This window comes from Microcebus murinus, chromosome 9, assembly GCF_040939455.1.
Source record: "Microcebus murinus isolate Inina chromosome 9, M.murinus_Inina_mat1.0, whole genome shotgun sequence".
Taxonomy (NCBI): Eukaryota; Metazoa; Chordata; class Mammalia; order Primates; family Cheirogaleidae; genus Microcebus; species Microcebus murinus.
The window spans coordinates 102,410,321-102,430,113 of record NC_134112.1 but is presented as its reverse complement, the minus strand read 5'-3'; the positions used below and the strand labels follow the sequence as shown (position 1 = coordinate 102,430,113).

Genomic DNA, 19,793 nt, shown 5'->3' with positions numbered 1-19,793 from the left:
GCATTTATCAAACTTACTTTTTTTATGGGCACGATTCGTGGTGCCCCAAAGCAATTGCAATATAACATCACAAACCAGTCATCATAGGTCACCATAACAGATATAATAATAATTAAAATGTTTGAAATATTGTGAAAATTACCAACATAAGACACAGACATGAGGTGAGCACATGCTGTTGGGAAAGTGATAGATCTGCTCGAGGCAGAGTTGCCACAAACCTTCCATTTGTGAAACGCAGCGTCTGGGGAGCGCAGTGAAGCGAAGCACAGTGAGTCCCATAGGTACCTGCAGTAGAGAATCATTTTTATAGTTTTGTGAAAGAACTGTGAGATATTTAATTGGGTTAAAACTATCTTATGTAAATTGGGTATAATCCTTGACACATTGACTTTCATCTTTTATAACACAAATGATTTAAAACTGGCATTTCTCTTTTTTTCTACCATGCCTAAACAAAACAACATATTAATAATCATGTTTCTCTAGTCTGCTAAGGAATAATAATTTATTATGTAATAACTTACATAATACTAATTATTGTTATACTTCACATATCTCAAAGTAAGTTACTTGGAATCCATAAAGAAGATAAAATTCTTTTGAGTAGTCAAAATAGAGGCCCAGGACCATGCACTGTAGTTTGTGAACTGGACCCGAAGGGTACAGCTTTGACCCAGTCCTATTTATTCTTACTCTAGATGTTAATGGAATTTAAAAGTTGTGTATGTGGTTCTTGTGCCCATAGCCTATTGGGGGAGGGAGAGAGAGTTTCTGGACACATGCAAATTGCTAGTAACAAAAGACAGGAGCTGGTATACCTAGCAGATGGGGGGATGAAAGGGAAAACTCGATAGTGATCCTAGAGTCTGAGAAAGGATGGCAGGTTGGTGTGGAGCTGGTAGCGCTGCGTGGCCTCTGTGATGTAACTGTTGATAAAAGCAAAAAAATCATTAAATACTTATTTTATGGCAGGTGTTGTGCCAATTGTTATATATGCATTATTTTATTTAATACTTAACAACTATATACACATCATTAGCCTCATAGATGAGGAAACTGTGAAATAGCAAGATTGTCACATGGAAGTACACACAGGACATGAACCCAGGTTTGTCTGACACTCACGCCTGTAATCCTAGCACTCTGGGAGGCCGAGGTGGGTGGATCGTTTGAGCTCAGGAGTTCGAGACCAGCCTGAGCAAGAGCGAGACCCCATCTCTACTAAAAATAGAAAGAAATTAATGGGCCAACTAAAAATATATAGAAAAAATAAGCTGGGCATGGTGGCACATGCCTGTAGTCCCAGCTACTTGGAAACTGAGGCAGAAGGATCACTTAAGGCCAGGAGTTTGAGGTTGCTGTGAGCTAGACTGATGCCATAGCACTCTAGCCCGGGCAACAGAGTGAGACTTTGCCTCAAAAAAAAAAGTGTGCATTTATTCATTACCCTTGTGCCCTTCCACTTATTAGCACAATGAAATAATTGACTCTAACTATAATCTTTTTGAATAAAGGGTTAAAACGTTTAGCTTTTTTTAAAGCCTAGAAAGTATAAAAGTATTTTAAAATAATTTTTATTTTAAATAGTTCAAATTGCAGTTTTTCCAGAAAAATATGTTAAGACATTGTTGTCTAAAAAATTTTGTAAAACATTTTATTTCTTGCAAAGACAAATGTATTTTGTAAATTTGTTACATCTATATAGATTTTTGAATAAGGAACAATGTATTAATTACATTACCTTATCTACTAAAGGAAATGAATGAATCTCTCTAGCTAACCTGTACAGGTGCTGAATTAATTCTTTTTGTTTATATTTCATGCTATTCCAAAAAGAATTAGGGCACTTATGAAACATATATGTTAATTTGCAACCAAAGTAGTTGGAGAATAGCTTACCTTGGGTCAGTCTGTTTAGTGAGAACTCAGTGGTAGTCTCTGCATGTCTGCAACATGAGTACAGTGAGGGTGGAGGTGCTTTGTTTGTGCATTAATGTGTTTCCAGTGCTTTTTAATACTGCTTGCAAATAAAGGTGTTGAAATATCAGTTGCTCATTTTCAAAAACATGGAATTATAGTTGCATGCAGTACATTGAATTTATACTTAACATAATTTTTATCATTGACTCTTGATTTTATAAACTTTTGCAAAGATTATAGCTATCATTTTGAAACTCAGTTTCAAATTTTAGTATTTTACCTATAAAAAATATGAGATATTGGGCCGGATACTCCCTCCTAATGACATATCTTAAGGGCTCTAACTTTTAACTAAATTTGTTCTTATTATTTTAGTTGCCATTTATTGTGGTTTTATAGAAGACTGCAGAATGAGCCAAATGGGTAAAAGATCATGTAAACATGCCTGCCTGTCTCTGTTACTTTTTCTTTCCCACTACGAATTGTTTACTAGAACTTCTGTGTTGTAGTGGTTTTTTATTAATAAAATCCCGGGAATTAGACCCAGAACCTTGGGAGGTTGCACAGCCTGTGCCTCTATCATATTGGGGCCATCATATTACCTGCCTCTTGCAGTTGCTATGATGAGTAAATGGGTTCATTTAATATCTATAAATCACTTAGAATAGTGGTTGGCACATTAAGGCTCAATAAATGCTAATTATTATTTTTAGGGTTTTATGAGGCTTACATTAAATGGGATTATGCATATAAAATGTTTAGTAGAGTATCTGGCATTTATTAAGTGTTCAATCAATACTAGTGGCTCTAATTTATTTTTTTTATTATTATTTATTTTTTTTATTTTTTTTTTGAGACAGAGTCTCGCTTTGTTGCCCAGGCTAGTGTGAGTGCCGTGGCGTCAGCCTAGCTCACAGCAACCTCAAACTCCTGGGCTCGAGCGATCCTTCTGTCTCAGCCTCCTGAGTAGCTGGGACTACAGGCATGTGCCACCATGCCCGGCTAATTTTTTATATATATATCAGTTGGCCAATTAGTTTCTTTCTATTTATAGTAGAGACGGGGTCTCGCTCTTGCTCAGGCTGGTTTCGAACTCCTGACCTCGAGCAATCCGCCCGCCTCGGCCTCCCAGAGAGCTAGGATTACAGGCGTGAGCCACCGCGCCCGGCCAAGTGGCTCTAATTTAAATATTCTACCTATATATCTAAAGAAGCTATGTCTTTGGATCTCTGCACTTGTCATATCTTTAGTGAATTTATTTTAGGGAGTGAGGGAAAAACTATTAGTTTTTATGTTAGCTTTTCCCAGTAGGTACAAGTTACAAAGTTTAAAAAATGTTAAATAAGCATGTACTGTAATTATTTTCTGATTTCTAATTTAGGTCATTTGTTATTTTAAGTTGTGTTTATTTTTACTATTAAAAAGTAGAGATCTTGATTAATATCACAATTTAGGGAACTTTGTGAAAGCCTGTCACTCTCTAACCTATTTTCTTCTTTTATTGTTATCTTCTTTATAGGTCTGTGGAATCTTGCTTCTCTTTTTTCCAATCTTTGTTTATTTGTGTTGATGCCCTTTGCCTTTTTCTTTCTGGAATCAGAAGGTTTTGCTGGCTTGAAAAAGGTGAGTGAATCTAGTTTTGGAGTTAAATTTGTTAAATGAGGAACTAAATATCATTCATGATGAACTAGACAAAGTTGGGTTAAATCATTTGAATGGAATATAAAAAGTTCAGTTAATAAGTAATAATATTAACACACAACAATAACATCACTAATAGCACACGGTGAATTATTTTGCATGTCCATGGGGAGTAGTCATCTTTTAGTACCTGTGCATAATTTTATAGTATGCATAAACTTAGTGGAGTATTCTTTTGTGGAATGCATAAGCCTGATGTAATAGCTGTTAGTCTTTTCTTATTCTTTTCTATTCTTTCTTAAACTAAGCTCATTTAGTTTAAAGCATGGCATGAAATTCTGAAAATCTTAAACTATATGTTGATGTAAAAGTTATTTCATATCCAATATTTTCAGGCTATTAGCATGTTAAAAAAATGAAAGATTAGATGGTCAAACTCCCAAGATACTGATAGTAACTGATCTTGTGTGAATGTGGAAGGTGTAGAAGTGGGCAAACTGGGAGACCTGGCAAGAGCATTTTACAAAATTAATCAAGACTTCCAAGTGTTAATAACTTCATCTATTTTTAAATATAGCATTTTAAAATTAAAGAAACAAAATTTCTATTTATAGCCTATGCATATTTTTACCATAAATTTTTTGGACTATAATGCAATGAGATAAGTAATTAATCCATATTGAGTGACTTAAACTTGACAGAGTGAGTTCTAGTGTTATAGATTAGACATAGTACACCTTTTAAATGTTTAATTCTGTTGGTGTTGTAAATATATGGCATACCTATATATCTTAAGATCGAATAAACCTATAATGCCAGTTAAATAAATTTGGCTAGGGAAGTTGTAAACTGTATATGAATTATTACTTTTTATTTCCTATAACTATATAGAATCTTAGGAATGAAATTGTTTAATCTAACACTTTAACAGCTCTTCTGATTTTAAATCTTAGGTGTCACAATTTATTTTTTATATTTATTTATTTATTGATTGATTGATTGATTGATTGATTGATTGATTGACAAAGTCTCACTCTGTTGCCCAGGCTAGAGTGCCATGGCATCAGCCTAGCTCACAGTAACCTCCAACTCCTGGGCTCAAGCGATCCTTCTGTCTTAGCTTCCCACGTAGCTGGGACTACAGGCATGCGCTGCCATGCCTGGCTAATTTTTTCTGTATAAGTTTTTAGCTGGCCAATTAATTTCTTTCTATTTTTAGTAGAGATGGGGTCTCGCTCTTGCTCAGGCTGGTTTCGAACTCCTGACCTTGAGCGATCCGCTCACCTGGGGCTCGCAGAGTGCTAGGATTACAGGCGTGAGCCACCGCATCCGGCCTACACATTTAAAATCTATATATTCAAGGGTGCAGTGAAAGCATCCATGAGAAATGACAGTTCAAGCGTTGTTTCTGTGGGCTTACCTTTCTGTTTTCTAGCTGTTATTCTGTAAAGTAGCAGTCTACAGCTGAACACTAATAGCTGGTTTCATAGTAAGTGTACCAAGGTCAGAGTGAGTGATTGTATTTGGCAGTTAAACCTGACAGTGAGAAAAGTGGCTTTTATTTGTTGGAATTGCTTTTTATCATGATGTATTCTTAAGACTGGGAATTAAAATTAAGCCATCTATGTAATGTGAAAGAATTATATAGTTTCAGTTTAAGGAGCTATTTGACTATTTATAATTGCTGGAAGACATTATACAAAGTACTATTGCTGAAAAGGTTTAGTTCAAACTGTCCTTTTATAAGGAGAGAACTAAGGTTCAAAGATATTAAGTGGTATTAAATTGTCTAAGAACCACACATGTAAAATAGCAGAACTAGAACTGAAACCCAGAGTTGCTTCTGACCTTCCAAAGTGTTGGTATCTTTCACATATCAACATATGGAAAGCCCAACTGAAGCCAGCAAGGAAGATGAGATGGCTCGGGTAAAATGAGGAGGGAGAAGACAAGAGGACCGTGGAACTGTGGCACAGGAAAGGAGTAAGGAAAGATTCTGAGCAGGTGTTGTGAGATAGTGTGAAAAAAAGAAAAAGAGCGATCTCTCGGAAGCCAAAGGATGGAGAATTTTTAGGAGAATGGAATATGAAATATTCAGAGTTAAAGAGGGGCTGACAAGAACGAACAGTGAAAAGAAAGGAAGTCATTGGGCGACTCTTGAGAAGGCGATTTCTGTAGAATTTTGGAGCCCAAACTTTTGATGGGTAGTCATTCATTCAACAGAGTTTTATTAAGTAATTCCTAGTGATAGTTATTATGCTATTGTAGGAGCTTTCTGGGGACACTGATGAAAAGATGGGGCTCCTACCTTTAAAGGACAGACAGTGGGAGCAATGAGAGATGCAAACAAATAAGATGCATTTTGGTGAACTTTTATGTAATGAGGTGCTGTGGGAAATACTGAGGGAATGGATATCTTGATTTGCCTGGGAATTGGGCAGGTGTCACAAGGGGAAGTCAGCCCAAACTTGGGGTAGGACTTGAAGGATGAGCAGGGGTTTGCGAGAGTGGCATTCTAGGCTTGGGCACAGGTCTGGAGTTCTGACAGAATTGAGGGATGGCTGGTACTTCTGAGAATACTGGAGAGTGGTGAGAGATGAGGGTGCACACGTGGCTCATCAGGGTCAAACCCAGGAGGCCTGGAGTCCTCTCTGCCAACGAGTTTGTATTGTACGCTGTAGACAACAGGGAGCTGGCAAAGGATTTTCTGAGAAGAATTTTTGCATCTACCATTTCATTTAAGTGTATTTAGAGATAAACATGTTGTAGAGTTTCTACACATGTCATAAGGAAAGGAGTACATACTCCACATAATGAGAAACACTGTTTTGTAGCTATGTCACCATACTGAGTCAGTCATGTACCTAGCTGTGTTAAACAGGATGTTATATCATATGTTGCTAAAATTGACATGTTGATGTTTGCTTTAAATATGTGAAGTTCTTCCCTCTTTCTAACACTGCTCCTCTGTAATATTACCAAATACAAAAAACAATTTGTAAACCTGTGTTAAATATATTTTCATATTTGGTATTACAGGGGTATCTGCCTAGTTTATACTTTTTATAAAAATCTAGTTATTAGTTAAATAGGTTATTTTATTTAAAAATTATTTTTATTTTTAGAAACAGGATTTCACTCTGTTGCCCAGGGTTTTAATTTGGTTTTTAACACTATTAAAAGAAGGGTTGTAGCTTGAAGGTAGAGAAGGTAAAATTCTTTTAAAGTAGGAGAGTCTGACGGTACTGGTATGCTGAGGAGAAGGGGCCAGGGAAGAGAGTTTGAAGGTACTAAGGTGAGAAAGTGTGTCTTTAGAGTCAGACTGTCTGGGCAGGTTACTTCAGAAAGAAACCTCAGGTTTTCTTTCTGTAAAATGTGTATAATAATGATATTTACCTTACTATAATATTTTGATGATTGAATGAGAAGTGATTATTGTTGTAAAGTACATGGTCCAGGACTTCACTCAGTAAATGTTAGCTACTGTTAAATTTTCTCTTCCTGCTATGCCTGGAGGTAGTCTGTGAATGCATTTGATTAATACCTGTATTGTAGAAAATGTCAGTGTTATATGGGATTCACAGAGCAATTGAATACAGTACAGTCAGCTTTTAATTATTCACATATTATTATCTCATACAGTTTTAAAATTCATGTACCATTTTGTAATGCTCAGTTTGAGCATTAAAGGTAGCATACTTTGAAACAACCCTGTTTGAAGATGAGGTGCATTCTAGACCCTACTGGAAATGTCCAGAAAGCTTTAAAATTAAGCTAATCAAGGCATATTATTTCAAAATATTCATATTTTTCAATTTCAAAATCAGTTACATAAGAGTTGCAAGTAATTAGCATTGTATAATTAAGTCTAAATGTATGAAGTATACATTTTAGTCCTTCAATGTTACATCTTTCTTAATATAGAATCACTTGGTATTTACTTGTGTAGTTTCTAAGTAATATTTCTTAAGATATTTAGTTCTTTACACAGTACTATAGATTATATTAGAATTATGAACTTTGCTACTTTGTTGAATTTAATGTTATTATTGACCCTGGTCTTAAAATGTTTAATATACTTGGCTAACAAGTATGTATATTTATATATATTCCCTTAAAGCTATTTGCTCATTGGTTACATTTGACACATCTAGTTTCTGAAGTGATGTTGAAGAGAGGTTAGAAACATTTATAATTGACAGATGCAGCACAATAATTTGAGTAATGACAAACTTGTAATATGGTTAAGTTTCCTTTTTTTTTTTTTCCTGTGGCCACCCTCCTGGTGCTGTTTTACTATGTCTAAGTCTGGTGTATTCCCTAAATGGCACATGGCCCCAGCATACTCCCATGCATTCCCCTGGGCAGTCGCGGTTAAAACAGCTCCTTGCATATTGTGCCGAGAGGCGGAAATTGGCCACTGGCCATGGGCGGATGCAGAGCTTGAATTGAAAATCAAATTAAACAGAATTTTCTACTTAGTTTTTAATTAAACCACTATGTTAATTCAAACAGGACATTTTAGGCCTGGGGGGTTGACTATGTCCTTTTAAGGGCCTTAAATAGCTTTTTTTCTTTCTTCTTACTGTGGCGTATGTTTCTGTTTTATTAGGACCATCTCCTTGCTATTCCCTTTCTTTATAATTCTCAAGTGCAAAAGAATATACATGCTTTTGGTAAAGTAAATTTTTTTTTTAGTGAGAAGCTAACTTTTGTTTTGGAATTTAAACTTTCCATTAGCAGTTAAACGTTTATCAAATTTGGATTATTTTGCTGTCATCTATATGCACTGTATTGTGTGTTATATATGTTTATATGTATTTGAACCTGACCCCGTGTTTACATCTTAATTTTTCAACTCTGTTAAAAAAGGTGTATCTGTTGGTTTTTGTTCTACTTTGTGGTAGATATGCTTTTTCTGCAGTTTTTGATCTTGGTCACTTAATCGTATACCATAGTATGTAGATCCAAGGGCTTGGGGAGCATCTTAGGGCAGACATCACGGCTGTTCTTATCACACCTCAGGTCAGCTGTACAATTTTCTCTTCCTCCTCTGCCTCAGAAAAGGCCTCTAAATTATCCAGACTAATGTCAGAAGATGTTTTCTGACTGCATAGTGAACTCTGGAGGTATAACCTCCAGCCATTGTTTAAATGAGAGTTAGGAATATATTTGTTCTATATTATAGCTTAACAACTTATTTTGCATTGAGATATTATGAGGAAGAAATTCAATGACTTAATGAAAGTGGGAAAAAATTTCTCCATATAATTGTTACATAAGGTTAATGACAGATTAATTCATAAACCCAAAATTTTTCTGGGAGTAAATTTATATTATGCTTTACTTAATGTCTATCTTTGATTTGAAGTCATGGCATAAAACTTAACATAAGTAACAGCAACATCCTGACCAATTATCCAAACCGTCCAGACATCCCGAAATGTCCAGAACATAGCACACGGTCTGTAGGATTAAGAGGTTAATTCCTATAACTTCAAACAAAGTGCTTGATAATAAAAGCAAAAAGTACAAAATTTGAGGTAACTTCCTTTCTTAATTAATTAGACTGCCCAGGTGGAAGCGAAGAGCTCTGTGCTGGTGCTTGGAATGTCTATAAAGCTGAGCAACGTGACAGCACAATAGAGGAGGAACAAAGATTTTTTTAATATGTTTCTATCCTGTGTCACAGTTTGAAATTGTCCTGGTTTATGTCCCTTTTGGCAAACTTACATAAAAGTGACCCTGTACTGTATTTTATGACCAGATGACTTTCCCCCCAGTGGCTAATTTGTGTCAGGCCTCCATCTTAAGGAGACACAGAGTGAGGAGGAAGTCCAGCCTCTGTCTCCGTGAGCTTTCATTGCATTCTTTCATTATTTTTGCTCGTTTTTTGCCACTGATGATCCATAAATTGTTGGAAATGAGTGATTAAGGAAGTGCTGCTTAGTGTTAGTGGCACATGCGCATATTTGGCATGGTTCTGGTGGGTGAGAGGAAATCACAGACAAAAGGAAAGCCCCTGCTGGGAACCTTGCAAGGAAATTTAACTTGGGTCATGTTTTGATCTTGGTGTTTATTACAGAAAATGAAGTCATATCTCACTAACTATTGTTATGTGTTAATTTGATTTTTCCAACACCTTCAAGAAAAAAAGTCATAGAGTAATTTATTTATAGAAATCTGCTACCCTCCCCCAAACAAGAGCATTAGTTTTTATCTTAGAAATAATATGGTTAAGAATTATTATTTTCAAAACATTGTATTCTGATAGTGCTGTAACACTTAAGCATCCTTTTGGAATTGTTATTCTACTGTAAAAGGCGTTATAACAATGTAATGTGAGCATTTGAAACATTAAATCTTGTTGTATAGTGATATCAGAAAAAAAATACAGCACTGCTATTTTGAGGGAAAGAGTAAATACATTTATTCCATTTAAAAATTATTTAAGGTTATGAAGATTTTGTATTAAAAATCACTTAGCTCAGGAAATGATATTAATTTAGTCACTGTTCTGAGTACAGTTACTTGTGGGAGGGAACTAAATTATAGCTTCAATTACAGTATCTATTATTGTTAAATAGCAGCTGTTTTGTTTTTATAAACATCACTCAGTTTCCACATATACATTGTGATGGTATGATACTTTGAATTGAACCATTATATAGTACTTTCATCTTTCTTTCCATTTATCAAAAAATGAGAGATTTCTACATTTAAGGCTAGATTGGCTCTTTATTTGCATTAATAGTGGCAAAAAACCTGAGCTTTGGCATTTAGAATGCCTAGACTTAAATCTTGATTTCTTCTCCATACTGACTTTTACTTCTGCCACGATTCTTCGTGTCCATATTTGTAATATGGGTCTAATAGTACCTACCTACTAGAGTTGCTGAGGAACTTAGTAATCTCACTTAATGTGTTTGTAAAGTACCCAAGACACATTATAAGTAGTAGTTATTATTAAGTGTTTAAATGTATCAACTATGTGAAAGTCGATGAAACATTGGGGAAATTTCTGTAGGATTACTTTTTATAAATAGCAAAATGATAAAAGAAGTTACACTGGCACTGACATAGCTTTTCTGTATTTATTTTTGGAAATAGGATCTGTTTTATCTTGGAACAGTATAGCTTGTAAAAAATAGGTATTATGTTTAATAGGTAACTAAACTTCAAACTTTATTTTATGTGATGATTAAATTACTAACCAATGTCTCATAATGTTTCATAGTTCAGGCCTCTTTGTTAAATGAAGAAAAGTTTTGGTAGGGAGGAAATAAAAAGTCATCAGGTACAGATTTTAAAGTCATTATATTTTTAATTAAACTGGCCCCAATACTTCTAATACTCATGAAAACAGTTTTATAGAAATAATCATTGTTTATTAGAGTATCTTTTCCAAAAGTTTTTGGGGGAATTGAAGACTTCTCACCTTTGGTTGGAATGAACTTTATTTGAAAGTAAAATTAGATATCAGATTTGCAAGTTTCTTAAGCAGTTCTGATACCACAGTTCTGTAGGACAAGAGCTACCAAAGAGGGTAAAGTTTGGAGTATTAAAATGTTATGTTTATTTGGAATTTAAACTTGTATTATTTGTCTGTAAAATCATTTATTCAGCGTGTCACACTGTCAATCTTTGATCTGTGAAATGTTTGCCAATATATAGCTGAAACTTGATATATTAATTTATTAATACAATCCTTTTGTCCCTTTGTCAGTAGTATACCAGAAATAGAAGTTGTGTATTCAGACACATCAAAGGCAATATAATTGTTTGATAGTTTGACATTAGGTTATACTTTAGGTTGTGATATAGCTCCTTTTCTTTAAAACTTAAGTTACTAACATAATACTAAAAATTTATTGGTTTGTATACTTTCTGTTAAAGGAAATTCTTGTCTAGGAAGACAAGGTGGTGTGTTGTACTAGAGTGAATGAATTTTAAAGCAGCTGAAATGTTAAAATAATATGTAAATGTATCTTCTGTTATTAAAAATAAGATTATCAGGCAAAAACTGAAAAAATGAGGACACAACAGTATAAAAATTAGGATTAAATGTATTGAAATGATCAGTTTTACAGGAAACATTTCCTATTATTTTTGGAACAAAGACAAAGAAGAAATTTCAAGTTTTTTTTATAATGATTTAAATACTTTTATACTTTCTTATTTTAGTTGGGATTACTTGATGTTTAAAAATGTTTTATTTACACATTAATTGATGAGCATTAGTTGTTATAAGCATTTGATTTTTAAAACAGACTTGTGAAGGGCTGACAATAAACTTTTTTGAGGTATCAGAAAGACTTACCTGTCTCTTAATGATTTTTGTATCTTTTTAAAATACTTTGACTAAGTTATATTTCTGATCTAATAAATTTTTTAAGAAAAGATTCAATGAAGAAACTTATGTTGTGATAAGAACTTATTACATTAGATGGCTTAAAAATTCTTTGATTAGTATTCAGAATAATATTAATATTTCCCTTTCTGCCAATACCTTAGTTTCAGGCTTTATGATTTCTTACTTGGATGATTTAAACCTCTATCTGACTGTTTTTTCTGCTTCTTGTCTCATTCCCATACAATGTAATCTCCAGTACTGACTTCTAGCATTGCTTTCTTTTTTTGTTTGTTTTTTGAGACAGAGTCTCATTTTGTTGCCCAGGCTAGAGTACTGTGGCATCAGCCTAGCTCACAGCAACCTCAAACTCCTGGGCTCAAGCGATCCTCCTGCCTCAGCCTCCCAGGTAGCCAGGACTACAGGCATGTGCCACCATGCCCGGCTAATTTTTTCTTTATATTTTTAGTTGTCCAGCTAATTTCTTTCTATTTTTAGTGGGGATGGGGTCTCACTCTGGCTCAGGCTGGTCTCTAACTCCCGAGCTCAAATGATCCGCCTGCCTTGGCCTCCCAGTAGCATTGCTTTCTTAAAAATAGTTGTTTATGTAACTCACCTCCATAAAAATCTTTGGTGGCTTCTAATCGCCAACAAAATAAAGTCTAAAATCTATAGTATTACATATGAAACCCTCTGTAAATTTGGCTCCCATGTGTCTTTTAAGCCATCGTCTTCCCTACTTGCCACATGCTGTGTGTCCCCACTGAGCTCCTCACTCTTAACCAGAACATCCCACGTTCTGTCTCAGCTCCGCGTCTTCATGCATGTTGTGCCCTCTGCCAAGGAATCTTCCCCTACCTCCCTGCCTGGTAAAATCCGGTTCTTAAGTGTTACCTCTGGGGTAATCCCTACTGTCTCTCCAGTGGGCCTTCTTTAATTGCAACCTGCTGCTTCTTCCCACAGTAGTAATTTTAATTATATTATGATTGTTTGTTGACATGTCTTTTTCTCTTATTTACTTTGATATTCCCAAACACGTATACAGTCATGTGCCACAAAATGTTTTGGTCAATGATGGACTGCTACGATGGTGGTCCCATAAGATTATAATACCATATTTTTACTGTGCTTTTTCTTTGTTTAGCTATGTTTAGATACACAAATGCTTACTGTTGCATTAAAATTGATTAATAACTACAGTTACTGGTATAGTAACCGGCTGTACAGGTTTGTAACCTAAAACAATAGGCCATACCATATAGCCAAGGTGCATAGTAGGTTGTACCATCTAGGTTTGTGTAAGTGTACTCTATGATGTTTGCACCCTGACAAAATTGCTTATTGATACTTTTCTCAGGATGTATCTCTGTCGTTTAGTGATGCATAACTGTACTTACCATACTGCAGACAGGGTGCTGTACAGGGAAAGTGAAGCATGAAAGCTAAGTACTTTAGGTCCTGCTGACTTGTCATAGGGAAGGATTTAAAAGTGGTTCAGTATAGCCCTGTGTAGAGGCGGTCATGGGTTCCTGCACTGTTATCTTTCAGGATGTGATATTTTTAGAACTTCTTTAGAACCTCAATACAGAAGAAGACATTAATACTTTGCATATTTTGGTGCAGCCTAGGCTGCTAGATCTGAACCTTTACAGAATTCTGACCATCTTTAGTTTTGTTTACAGGACCAGACCTCTCTCCAACCCCAACCCTGGTTCTTCAGCTAGCTGTTTAGTTCTGGGATTTCATGTGTCTGGAATGAGCCACTGGGCATGGTGTTTCCCATAATTCCTAACACCTTTGCCCAGTTGATGGGACTGGTAACGCCAGTTCCCTTGCTGTGGTGGAGCTCAGCCTGACGGCAGCCTTCTTGACTAGTCTTGACTACCTTCTTTTTTCTTACCATTTTCCTCTTCCACTCCCTCAGGGGCCTGTTTCTCCTGTTGATGATGCTTCATTTTTCCAGCTTCATTTCTTCCCCACTGGTCTGTTAACTGAGGTCTAGCAGGTCTCATAGACTAGGGTTCCTCTAAGCTATGATGTTAGCTTGTAGGTTTTATTATATAATTTGGTGAAAAGGTAAAGTAAACTTTGAAAGTACTGATAATATTGTTAACCTAGTATCTTATATGCCAAATATAAGATTTGTTTTTCCATTTTTTTTGAGATAGTGTCTCACTCTGTTGCCCAGACTAGAGTGCAGTGGTGTCATCGTAGCTCATTGCAACCTCAAACTCCTAGGCTGAAGTGATCTTCCTGCTTCAGCCTCCCGAATAGCTAGGACTACAGGCATGCACCACCAGGGTTGGCTAGTTTTTCTATTTTTTGTTGGGACAGGGTCTTGCTATTGCCCAGGCTGGTCTTGAACCCCTGGCCTCAAGCGATCCTCCAGCCTTGGCTTCCCAGAGTGCTGGGATTACAGGTGTGAACCACCATGCCCGACTCCAAATCCAATTTTTATATAAAATGGGAACTAGCATCTTTTTTTTTTTCTGTATCCAGGTATTATTGAAGACTTACGTTTGTTTACTATTTTTTTGAAGTATTTTATTTATTATTGTATTTTATTTCATTTGATATTTTAAATATCTGAGAGGTAACCAAGGCATGTTTCATTGTACATATTTTGTAGATAATGTCTTGAAGTCTCAGTTTTCTCATGAAGCTTACAGGGTACATACTCAGTGTCAGAGCTGGTAATAGACCCCAAAGAGTCTTTTTTTGTGTGTGTTAATATTTACACCAAATATTCCCAACTCTCCTAAAAGTTACAGAAGGGTTCCTGCAGTTTAATTCTATAAAGATACCTCATACTATTCCTATTTTTTAAAATCAATAAGTGTTATATGTATTTGTGAATATTATATAACATATATTTTTTTCCATTAAAACACAGTATATTGAGAGCCTGTGAATGTATATTTGGTGATTATACCAGGTATTAGCAGAGGTCAGGGAAGCATCTCATGATTTCAATACCAGATTACTTAGTTGAACCCCGCAAACCACAGTAGTGGTTTTGAGCATTGTGTGTTTTCTATTTTAAAAAACTCTTAGGCATATATTGCTTAACTAATACCTGTAATGGATGATTGGGTAAGTATCAAAAATATAAGATACACTGTTGTTTAAATACAAGGTAATGAAGAAGAACATGCTACTAGTAATGGTGTACATAATAATTCTGTAGATACACCAAAGTTAATCTTCATAGATCACTATCCTGTAGCTGACTGGTCAAAACTTTTATATAGCACATCAGGTTGGCTGTAGAACTTCAAAATTAAGGCTAAACAGAGACAATAGAGTACTAATTATATGCACTTTGACTTTATTTATTGAAAATAGTTAACTTGGCCCTGGAATGTTATTTATTGAGAAATATTTACAGTTAACTCTCTGAAATCTTCTCTTATTTCAGCATGTAGAAATAAATATGAAAATCATAAAAAATAAATCAGATTTTTAAAAGTTCAAAAGGTTAGAGTTCCAAAAATATTTTAAGTTATAATACAAAGAGAAGTTTTGGTCTTTCTATTTTATACATCAGGCTTTGTTTAGGCCTGATTATATAATGTTTGTTGTCAAATCATGAGTTTGTTTTACATAGTTTAAAGAAATTTAAATAGCATGTTCTATTGTTAAATAGGACCATATCAAAAATTTAACTGTAAAACAAACAAGCACCCTGTATTATTAAGTACATAGATAAGCTCTCAAGAAAGCAAGAAAAATCTTTAAGGGTTTAGAGAACAACAAAACCAGAATAGTAAGTGAATAAGCAATGCTGTGGCTTCCCTCGTGGTGGCAGGGAGGTGATCACAAGGGAATGTGGGACCTTCAGTTTCAAAAAAATGACACTGTGGGCACACACAGGCTTGGAGTCAGAACTGAGGTCCCTGTGGAAAGCACTCAGCCAAACTTTAAAACATACACACCTCACACACTGATAGAGGAAAACTGTCAGCCTTAGCTCTGGGCAGAAGAAAGTCTCCCTGTGCATTTGTCCGTAGGCTTTTACCTCCCAAGAGTCCAGGGCTCAGTCCTTACTACAGGTACCTGTATTGTTGGAAAACCCCAAGCAAAGAAATTAGTATAGAGGTTGTTTAAAGGTATTGTCTATCATTTTATCATTTTAAACTAATACATAACACTTTTAAATAAATTGTGATTAACAATGGTTTGTATAAATGTATAATAACTAAGGCTAGTTTTATGCAGTTGATTCAATATAACTTATAATTTATAATATACATATATATTTGATTTGGTCCTATTTAACTATGATAATTCTGTCTAATTCCCTTTAAGTTAATTGTGTGAAAAAAATGCAGGACTTGACAACAAACATTATATAAGCAGGTGCAAACAAAACATGATTTCATTTTCTCCTGCTTTTCTCCATTTTTACACTTAAACTCTTAATAAATTGATAGTTGGTTTAACTCTTAAAGTGTTATCATCCCTTTAGAGCTGGGATGAATAATATAATCTGTTCTATTTTAGCTACTTTTTCCTTGAGTTTTTGCAAAGATCTAATACTTTAATCTATCTGCTAATTTTGCGAGGTGGTTAAAAAGAGAAAATCTAAAATAATTTTTCTTGGTATGGCTTTTCAGTTATTCTAAAATAATTTATACAATTATATGATCCTTATCTATTATCCCATAATTTTATATTAAATTCTTATCTATAATGAGCCATAGTTTTGGGCTTTGTGACTGTAAGCTTATAGTACTTGGAATCACTGCTAACTCTTTTCTTATTTTTCAAAAACAATTTTAGTCTATAATTTTCCCTGGACATTTCTCCATAGATTTGATCCCATCCGTTTTCTATCTTTTAGGGGTTTCTCAACATTACTAGCCTGCTGGTGGTGCTCTTGTCTTCTTGTATAATGAAAATATTCACTTAATACAGATTGACTGCTTATTATGTGCAAGGTACTGTTGTTGGTGCTAGGGACAGTACAGATTGATTGGTTATTTATTTATTATATGTTTTTCCTGTCTTTTGCAGTGAAAAGTGTGTGTATGACCTATCAGCTTAAACCAATGTCTCTGACTCCTCTTTCTACCTGTTAGCTTTACTGGCCCTTTATCTGGAGTATAGTAGCAATTCAGATCTTTGTCAACTTTTCACATTCTCTGCCTCATTTCCAGCTCTGGGAAGATTCACAGTCTCTGCTTGAATCTGCTCAGATTTCTTCTACAAGTTTAGGGCCCAGGTCTTTTCTTTTGTCCTTTCCTCTTTAGCTTTGTAGCTATTTTGGTATCTCCTGACCTTAATCTTGTGTAAGGAAGAGCTTTTCCAAGCTAATATTAAAAAATTCCTTGTCGAGTTTTCAAGATGATTTCTACAAATCTGTAAGTCATTCCTGAATGCATCTATATTTCAGAATTCTTGATGTTTACTTTTCCTGTGTCTTATTTGGCTTGCATGGAACATATTTACTACACTAATGGTTTTGCTTAATTCTCCTGTGCATTTTGGCTTCTATCAGTTTTTCATTAATATTTTAATTTTTATTTATAGAATACCAGTTAATCCCAAATTGTGTTTTATATCATTGCAAATTACCTTTCAACATTTTTACTTGGATTATTGTGTGATTGTAATTAGTGTGTACATATATTCCTTTGTCCTCCTTGCTTTAATAATTCATTTTGTGTACATATATTTTCTGGTGCCAGGAAAAATTGTCTGAGACTTGGAAATGGGCAAAAGATATCCAGATGTCCTGTCAGTGGAGTCCTGGGCATGTGTAGTGGGTCCTGGAGATTGTTTGACCCATAGGGGTGTTCACCTTTGGCTGACTTTCTACTGACTGGGTATTCTATATCTCTGTAAAATTAGAGCTCACTTGTAGGAGAGTAAAGCTAATAAGTTTTGTCTATTAGAGATACAGTTGATTTTTGATCTATCTAAAGCTAACCCCATACATTTCATTTTATTATCCTATAGAATATTGGTTCAGTTTGGCAAATTGATTTTTTAGCATTTCTGATTGTGTGTGTATATCTGTGCTCCCCAGGTTCTCCGTGACCTGGTTTTAGCAAAAAATTAAAACCACGTGTCTCTGCTGCTGAGGGATATAAGAAACAGACAGGATCAGGGTGCTCAGAGGGCCTTTGCAGTCAGAAAGCAGCAGTAACGCTTGTTTTGGGCTGCAGTAGTGAATGTGGGCCCTGGTGGTGTGAGTCCGGTCAGTACTTGCAACCGTCCACCAGGGTGCAAGACACCCCACCAGAACCTGATCCTGCTGTCTACATCCACTGTCTAGATCCACTCACCGAACCCATTGGCATTAGACCAGGAGAAGAGGGAGACAGCAAGCAGGGTGAGAATTCTTAAATACAGAGGAGAGAAGAGACTCAAAAGATGACCAAATATTTGAGAAAACCGAATGGTAAAGGCACTATAAAGAATAAGGAGACACAGAGAAGATTTCAAGAAGACTTTTAATATTTTATCTAGCATTTGAGATGTTTTTTGACAGAGAACTTAAGGATATCTAGTCCTTAATATTGCCAGAAATGGAAGCCATACTGAGTCATTTTAAATCATGCAGAACTGAAGTTACTACTTTCAGAAGCAAAACAAATATTATAGTGTGATACTTTAAAATAACAAAATAATAGAAAGTAAACAAAATAATAAAAAAACAAGAGCAATAATTTCAAAGATATTACTCAGTGAAAAAGATTTTCATTCCTGAAGCTAATTCTATATATAAACATTTTTTTGATGTTGAAATTGATGAGCTATGACATGGCCTGATCTCTTACCCCACTGACCATTGACCTTCTCAAAGGAGCTGGCTTTGCTCTTCCCTGTCATGGGTAAGAGCTGGTGTCTGGGGGAAATAGAAATGTGTTCATGTACTACCTGCAAGTGTTCTCATGAAACCATATATTGGTAAATAAAACTAGAAAGTAAAGTTTAATTGAAAGTCTGGGGTGTGTGGGTGTGTGTGTGTGTTATGTGAAGTCCGTGTTAAAAATACTTTCTTAAGTTTAAAAATACACTTATGAAAAATAGGCAGTCACAAAGTACTATATGCTTCTACTCATATAAGGTAGGTATCTAAAGTAGTCAAACTCACAGAAACAAAGCAGGATGGTGGTTGCCAGGGGCTGGAGGGAGGAGAAAATGGGGAGTTGTTCAGTAGATACAAAGTTTCGGTTTTACAAGATGAAAAAGTTCTCGAGATCTGTTGTACAAGGATGTGACTATAGTTAACACTACTGAACTGTACACTTATAATGGTTAAGATGGCAAATTTTGTGGGTTTTTTTTTTTACAGAACATTTGAGTTATGTAAAATTTAAAAACTGTCATTAAATAAAAGATACTCATTTATTCAATTGGTTTTAACCCAAGGACATTATATTAGTTTGATTAAAATTCTAATCAAGTTTATTTGCAAGTGAAAATTTTGATAAAATGGACAGATTTCTAGAATAACTTACCAAAATGGATTCAAGTAGAAAGTCTGAATATGTCTATATGTGTTATTGACATTGAGTTAGAATTTAAAAGTTTTTCCACAATGCAAAAAACCAACTTCACATAGTTTTCAGGACATTTCTATCACATTTCAAAGAACAGATAAACTCTGATTTTATGTAAGTTTGTCCAGAGATTTAAAGATGGAACACTTACAGTTTTATAGGACTAGTGAAGCTTTTTAGGCAAGCACGACAGTGAGGTTTATTGAGGAGAGAAAGATAGGATTGTAGGGCAAGAGCATGATATAGGTTTACAGAGCATGGTACATACGCCACAGATGATGACCGGACCCATTCTTGCAGCAGGGCAGGCAAAAGGAAGGGCAAAAAGAGCAGGACTAGTTAATCTTAATACTGAAAGCAGACAAGTG

At 35.1% G+C, this 19,793-nt stretch overlaps 1 protein-coding gene across 4 annotated transcripts in view; it reads left to right on the top strand.

Moving 5' to 3' along the window:
- The window catches only part of LMBR1 (limb development membrane protein 1), a 146,819-nt gene that overhangs the window by 52,032 nt on the left and 74,994 nt on the right, over positions 1–19,793 (top strand). For all 4 annotated transcript variants that reach the window (XM_076006756.1, XM_012786269.3, XM_012786267.3 and 1 more), the window contains exon 5: positions 3,443–3,546. In XM_076006756.1, coding sequence (XP_075862871.1) covers positions 3,443–3,546 — 104 coding nt within the window. The remainder of the gene's footprint in view (positions 1–3,442; positions 3,547–19,793) is intronic.